Genomic DNA, 8,190 nt, shown 5'->3' on the forward strand with positions numbered 1-8,190 from the left:
GTCTGCGGCCCGGTACCGGTCCGCGGCCCGGTGGTTGGGGACCACTGGAGTAGAATATAAGAACAATTATTTAAAAAAAAAAAGCATAATACAAGCAAAAGCATAAATAGAAGCAAAAGTAATTGTTTCTTCAAGGATGAGTAAGAAGTGTTAAAAGTTATTCAAGTATTGACAAAGTTTCAAAATATTATAGTTTAAAGTTAAGCAATTAGGCACAGAAATTATGTAAAGTCTGTTAAAAAAATACATTTATAAAAAAGGAATTGTTTCTAATAAAAAGTGCTAAAATATTCAGTATTTATATATTTTTTCTGTTTATTGGTTAAGTTTTAATAAATTTTTATTTTTTTACAATTACAAAATAACTTTATTGGTAGATATATTTAATAGACCGATGTCACCGCTGTTTACAAGGCATCCTTGAATAAATGATACAAAAAAGTAACTGAATTAAGACAAGTTGTAACCTTTCACCATAATTCTACTTTTCATTTAACTTTACGTCTTTAAATGAGTTACTTCAGCAAATGTTGCTTTTATCCTCAAAAAAGCTGAAATCTTCCGACATGGAGCAGTGATGAGTCGTGTTTGCAATAGACGATCTCTGCGTGTGTGTGCTGACGTGCGTTGGTCCGTCACGTGACCTGAGGAATGTTAACAATGCAGCGAGTGTCCAACTTTGTGCTGCATTTCTGATCCTGCCCGGAGTCTGGGGAGAAAATGGAGGCTCGTTTTATCCTTCCCATCCCGTCGCCGCGTCGTCGCTGAGCGCGTGCCTTCCGTCTCCGCGCTCAGCAGCCGAACAAGCAACTTTCCCCCCGCCGCTTGTAAGCAAAGGACTCTCCATTCTTTGGGGGATTCTTGCCACTTCTATCACATGGTAAGTTAAGTTACACTTTTTTTTCTTGGGAGGGGGGAGTGCGACTTATTTCTACAACTTGTTGCTGAGAAGGTGGGAGGGGAGGACAAAAAGCCCCATAAGACTATATATATAAGTTACCGTTACGGGATGATAGAAACGGAGCCGTCTCTTCCGCCCCTCTTGGTGGTTTTTACGGGACAGCCTCCATTTTTTCCCCCTTTTCCTTCACAGGAATGTGTTGCTCTCAGCCCCCCAGCCCTGCCCGGGGTTCAGCGGGGGAGGCCACAGGGCCTTAAAACAAGTAACACGGATAACGGTTTGATGAGATTAAGAATAAAGCCATGGAACAATTGACATTTTATCAAAAATCATCTTTTTTATTCAACTGAAAGTGGCTCAAAAGTGAACTGATTTTTATCACTAAATTTAGTGTTTTGCACCAACTCTAACACAGACATCTTAATTGAATGCACTTTCTGTATGAATTAGTGGGAAAACAACCAAACTCCAGATGTTTACTAACCTATTCCATAAAGTAACATGTGTCCAGATGTTTGATAACTAGAGGACTAACATTCATATCATAATTTGTGTTTGATATACGATTAATAGTCAATAATGGTTCATTTTTCACTGACCCAAAATCGATTCAGGACATCAAAATGTTATCAAATGTAAAGTTTTCCAGATTTCTTGTATTTCTTGCGAGATAATCAAGTGTTAACCCTTTAACACCAGACACTGAAACACAACATTTTTAACATACTGTAACTTTTTAACCGTTAACACGTCATTCCAGCATAATTTAAAGGAGAAAAGATCGTGTTAACAATCAAAGAAGTACAGTAAATCAAAGACCATCACATGTAGGACTGGGAATTACTGGGTACCTCACCATATGATGCGATCATCAATGGATGCGATACCTGGCTCACGACATCGCGATACTGCGATAACTGGGTTAAAATCTTCTCTGATAACTCGCACATCATATAGAGGAACTCATATTTTTTAGGAAAATATATCCCTATTTATTTTTTGGCTTGAACACAATCACAATAAACAACTTTTTGTGCAAAAAATAATAGACACTTTTGTGCAACATTGTGGAAATCAGTAATATTGTGTTTTTGACATGCATTGACACCAGTTGAATTCAAATTTTCTTTAAAATTCAGTGTTAACCATAATAAACATGAACATCAGAGCCACTACTTTGTGCAAAATTGTCGTAAACAACAGGGTTAAATATCGCAATATCGATATTTTGGCACACGCCTAATCACGTGTGTTGTCTGCTGTGATGATGTCGTTATAAACCCACTGTACCACAATTCAAATGGTATTTTCCAACATCAATTATAATCGATCATTCGTTTTGAAATGATTTTATAATAGTATAGGTTGATAGTGAAGCTATTGGTGGTACAGCACCATTTAGGACCCCCACTTCTCTCAAATAAGGGGTTTGCTGCGCCTGTTTGAGTTTTTAGAGTTTTGTGGATGTTTGGAGATAGTTTAGAGACATGTGTTTAAATATGGAGCTGGATCGCTCGACAGCCCTAACACATTAAAGTCACAGCCTTTTTTATATCATATGTGATTTGCAGCTGCAACAAATCTAACTTATTTATGAGTTTTCTTTTGACATCTGTTGCTTTTTTTGTGCAGATCGTATTTTATTTCAACCTTTTCGCAAAGAAGAAAAAAAGTAAACTTTTGTTCTTTGTTTTGTTCATGCTAAAACTAAAAGTCAGCACCTAGTGGTCATTGTTGGAACTGCAAAGTGGACTTAATGGCACAATGTGAACGTCTCACACCAACTTCCTCATGTGGATGTTTTTGTAAAACTCAACTCTAATACACATTTCATGCTCAATTTTTTCACCTTTTCTGCCAAATTTGCCAACTTCGAAGTACAGCATAAGGTACTTTGTCTGTTTCTGGTACTTGATATAACATTTGATGTAGTGTTCAGTATTGTGATATAACTTGCGTTACAGAACCAGACAGGAAAACAAAAAAACAACTAATACATCGTTTCCAATTCACTGCAAAAGTTTTATTTAAATATAAGTCAACATAACTTAATTTAAACCCTAAAATGACCCTTTTATCTAACAAAAAAGGGTCTGTCCAATTGATCAAGTGCTTAAATTTGATTTGTTAAAGACTTCAAGCTCCCATAAAATTGTTTTAGCATGTGTGTAAACATTTATTGCAGTTTACGCCGTCTTTCGTGATATGCGTATTGCACAGGCTGACATCATGATGATTTATTGTGAAAGTCTCTAACATGGATAGGCAACTCCAGGCCTTGAATGCCGCTGTGTCTGCATGACTTCCAGATATCCAAGCCCTACTTAGGACTGATTACCTGGTTCAGGTGTGTCCAGCCACTTAGAACATGCCAGAGCCAGGTATGTGGGAAGATATTCATGAATAAGTCCTGGAGTTGCCTATTCCTGGACTATAAATGAATCCATAGAAGTCATCCGACGCAGGCTAAATTTCTTTTTGCGTTTTTTAGCGCAAGATGTCATTTTCTCTTGGGAAAATAAATGTTTCTGCCAATTCTTTCAGACTGACTCTTGACCGCTGTTGAGTCATCTTAGAGTGAAATCAAAACAGAGATAAGGGTTTGGAATGTGTGTGGTGTTAATCCAAAAAGTATGAGTGTTTGTGGAGACGTGCAGGAGCTCCTGTAGACTGCTATGGAATAGTGGTTGTCTTTAAGATTTCTCCCGACTCAGATAGGACGCATGCATGATGTTTGCTGGTTTATTTTGGTCAGCACAGACTGTCCCATGATTGGACTGTGGTATTTTACTTGTAGTTACTTGTGGAATGGAATGCTCATCGCTCAGATGTGGTGCCAAAAGCATCACAGGAATGGAGGAAAGAGATCCCGGAGATGAGGAAACATTTCGGAGCCTGGCTCCACGATCTTCCTCTAGTTTTGTGTCTTAAAAAAAAACAGATGGAGAGAAAGGAGGATGTATGAGATTTTACCTATACTAACAATGAAGTTCTTCCGTATAATTGCCTAAAGGGATGAGAGTGCCAGGGGGTGGATGGAGGGTGTACATTCAAAGAGCTTCCCAAGTTTTGCTGCATGTGTTGGGTTGTAACTCTTGGCTATATGACTCATTTTCAACAACAGAGAGGCCATGTTTGAATGTGTTTCTGCACCAAGGAAAGTCTTCATTGTGTGTTTGCTTCACAAAGTTTTGATGAAACATTTTTACTTTTTAACACGACAGAAAAGCCTTCTCTGGTTTAGTTACATCACAAAAAACATTTACAAAGCCAAATGTTATTTTTACGTTTTCATAGATTTCTTTATGACCATTTGATGTTTTGGGGGCATTTTATTATTGAGATCTGGTGTAATAAATGTAAGAAAACTGATATGAACCATTGATTTTATATGAAAACTGGACTGAGTGACCCCTCCCCCCTGGCGTTCCAAACAGGAAGTACCTGCCAAAATCCCATAGACTTCTATAGAGAAATATACAGCTAATACTCAGTGATTCTGTTTGTTAGAATTACCATTCTTACAGTTTATTAGAAATTTATTGACTGTTTGCGCGGCACAAGCCTGTCCCCCCTTCCCGTCATCCATCTGTTTACATGCTCTCTCGCTAGTTTACAGACCCTAACATGTCACCTTTGACGAGGAAAACAAAGACGTACATGGATCTATTTGTCTTCAAGTGGATGCATCAGAATAGAGAGGGGCAGGGAGTTTTCAATGGATTTTCTACTAAATAAATGTACTCTTTTTCAAACCACATTTTTCTGTCTGCTCCTGATTCACAACTATTTGATTAAAAAAATGCTCAGACATGTTACTTTAAGATGAATTTTCTTTATCTCCCCCCCATTCTCAGATAAATCCCTCAAGTTAAAAACACCAAAAAATTAGATTTTCATTGAAGCGGGTCTTTAAATTTTTAACCTTGAGGTAGAATTTCACATTGCAATTCACATAAAAGTTGAGATTTTTTCCAATGTTATTTTGTGCTTCAGAAAAGAGCACTTATGTGTTTAGACAAAGAGAGTTTGTCCACTTTGTCAGAAAGTTTTGAACCACTGTGGACGTTTGCATGCTACCAAATGCCTTTTAGCGTTGGAAACAAAAAAGGCTCTGAGTTTTTTTTTGAGGAGTTGAAAACTGGAGACTCAGTCATCCCATGATGAGCTTTCTTCTTTAGGGACTTTCGGGGGAAACGTCTGTGGAAACACTGAGTCTTTGTCATTTTTTCTGAAAGTAGAAAAACTGGTAAAATGTGGAAAAACTGAAAGTGCAAAAGACAATATCGCCACGACTAATCCGAGTCCCAGCAGCTGCGCTTCTACTTCTCCAACTGTCGGCGTGGATCTAAATGAAGGCCTCACCCCGCTCCTCACGTGACTCCTCTGTGAGGAACATGTATGCCACACGTCATCCCATCTGCACTGCAGGAATAACGCCACAGTGGCAGAATGTGGAGCGCCCCCCCCCGATAAGACTGTGGCTAAATGTCCGATCACATGGGAGTATTTGCACCGGGGAGGGCCCCTCGCTAAGCATGACCCATTCCTGGAGCCTGTTACTCTTGGAGGCGTGTTCATTGATGACTGCGATGAAGAACTATGCAGTGACAGCGGCTCAGTGGTGCAACTGCTGCTATGCATTGGGGGGGTTGTGGAGTTTTATGACCACTGGTATTCTTGAATTATGCAGAAGGTATGCACCAGAGCTTATGCACGGCTGGTATGGAATCTGACTCCCAGGCCTGCAGGTAATAATAGTCTCCTAGGTTACAGTTTTGACATTTTGTGACCACTGGGAACATATTTGGAGTTCCAGGTCCCTCACCTTATGTTACAGCAGAACGTTGGATCCATTTTTATGATCTTCCCCTTTTCTCAGGATGGAAACTTCCCAGAGTGCATAGCTGAAATCTCCATGTTCTAACTCTGTGTTTTCCCCTTACAGGCGCAGATGGGCATCGTCATGGTTTGGCTCCACAGTGCCCTCATGAGCAGCTCCACTTCCTGGAATAAGCTGGAACCCGAGCCTTGAAAAGTCGCACCATGGAATGCTTGTAGTATTGTGCGTCGCCTTCGTCTACCCCACCAGCATCAGCAGGAATCAGAGACAGCAGTGTGACACAAACGACTGAGGGACGCAGGAGCTGCTCCCAGAGGCCCTTTATCTATTTAGGTCAGATAGCTTGAGAAGTTTTTGGGCGGGTGTGGGGGAGCTTGCTCTAGTTTCTGCGTGGGCTTTCCTTTTGAGTGTAAGTGCCCTGGCACAGGCTCTCAGACCATGAGACCCAAGACTTTCCCCGCAGCCCCGTATGTGGGCAACACGCGGCAGAGGCTCCAGGAGATTAAGGAGGGCCTGAAGCAGCCGGCCAAGCTGGTCAGCCAAGCTCTGCATGGAGGCAGCTCCCGCTCTGAGAGAGGCTCCGACTCCAAAAGCGGGAAGGACACAGCCAGTCGACAGCAGCAGCTCCGGCCGCCGCAGAAGTTCAACAACTACCAGAATGCGCTCCGAGAAATCCGCAAGTCCCTCATGCCCTTCGCCAATGAGTCTGGAGAGGCCGGAGAGGTCAACCGGCAGATGCTGCACGAGCTGGTCAACGCAGGATGTGATGAGGTGAGGATCAGTTGATCATTGATTCTTTACTTTATCGACTTGGAGGCCGCCAGTTTGAGACCTCTGCCGTACAGTGAAAATGTTCATGCAGACCTTTTTCTACTGGTATGCTGCAGGTGACAGACACCTAAACAACACCTAAGAGTGAAGTAGGGGAGACGTGTGTGGTTTTTATACATCCAGTTTTCTTTTTTTTTTAAGAGGTTAGTGCTGTTTAAAGTCCCACTCTGATCATATTTTGATCTATTTTAAAAGTGTTCCCAGTGGGCTTTTAACTATGATTATACAATTTTTTGCCAAAATAAAAAATTATGTCATTTTTTAAAACATTGCTTCTGCGGAGCGGGACAGTTGGCAAGGAGAAAGAATGCCCACATTTCCCATAGTCCCTTTGTTTACATGCTTTCCCGCTAGCTTTCAGCCCCTCACAACCACATGCTAACATTACCAGTGCAACATAACAGCGAGCATTATTGGAGATATTCAGGCGTACAGTTTGATCCAGATTCCAGCTCAGATGAGGAAAACAGAGACGTTAATGGATCTGTTTGTCTATAAGTGGATGCAACAGAATGGAGGGCAGCAGGGAGCTGCTGATTTTAGTTATAGTTTTAGGCATTTCTTCTGCCTTCTCCTGATTCACAACAATTTGAAGAAATACTTAAAATGCAGTTTAAATTTAATTTTCAGACTGGACACATTTGTTTCGTTTAAAGTGAACCAGAGTTCGTTTCCCCTGATAATCCATAACAAATTATTAGTCTGAATACACAAACAGACCCTGCTGTGGGACCAGGAACTGTTGTCTGACCCATCTTTTGTGGTGGTCTTGGTTCGTTTCCAATCGGACTGAGCTCCGGTTCGATCTGAGTTTCCTCAGACTTAATAGGCTCGATGCTCGAAGTGGAACAACTGGACCAAAAAGGCCACCATAGCCGGGTATTATGGGATGTAAACAGAGTAGGAAGGAAGCAACCATGAGTCACAGACAAATGTAGACCAACTCATAGAAACATGGTTGGATGAATGCAGGCTCATTAAAACATTTGGTGTGAAACACATTTCTTCTCACACGGTTTTCCTGACATTGTATATGTCATAAACACCTATCAGCGTACTTTCTTAGCCGTCATCTCCTCTGGAACCGTCTTGCAGCATACCTCCGCCGTACCAAAGTAGCAGTAAAAAGTGTTTAACCTATCCAGACGTTGAGAATTGATCAGTGAAATGTAAAGTTTGAATCGGTGAACTATACCGACAAGGATTGAAAAGCACAGGACTTCTATGATTTGTGTTTGTTTACCCTCTTTGGTTTGAAACATAAATCTCTGGTTGATGGCAGTCAGAATACCAAATGTAAGGTTCAGGACTCAATCCAGACTGTCCGGACCAACGGACTTTTCCAGTTTGAATACATCCTTAATTTTCTTTATATGTATTCTCCATCATCTAAAAAAGTGCAGCAAGAACATGTGAAAAACACAGGAAAAACACAATTTTCAGTTTGAAAAACGTTTTTTTATGAATCACTGATCCCTTTCAAGTGACGTTGGAATGAAAGATGGGTTTGGTTTGGTTTTGTGTCTGGATCAATGTTTTCTTTGCCATTCGCCATTACCTCCTTCTGTCAGGAATTTTCAGGAAAGCTCTCCAGAGCATTGTGTGCTCTTCAGTG

The 8,190-nt window shown here is 40.8% G+C and overlaps 1 protein-coding gene across 1 annotated transcript in view; it reads left to right on the forward strand.

Moving 5' to 3' along the window:
* The first annotated feature begins 581 nt into the window (after positions 1-581).
* Positions 582-8,190, forward strand: part of lats2 (large tumor suppressor kinase 2) — a 27,966-nt gene continuing 20,357 nt past the window's right edge. Inside the window, exons 1-2 of the mRNA XM_024286774.1 lie at positions 582-880; positions 5,850-6,515. Of these exons, the coding sequence (XP_024142542.1) occupies positions 6,183-6,515 (333 nt within the window). The 5' untranslated portion in view covers positions 582-880; positions 5,850-6,182. The remainder of the gene's footprint in view (positions 881-5,849; positions 6,516-8,190) is intronic.

The sequence above is a fragment of the Oryzias melastigma genome, linkage group LG21 (genome assembly GCF_002922805.2).
Source record: "Oryzias melastigma strain HK-1 linkage group LG21, ASM292280v2, whole genome shotgun sequence".
Lineage (NCBI taxonomy): Eukaryota > Metazoa > Chordata > Actinopteri > Beloniformes > Adrianichthyidae > Oryzias > Oryzias melastigma.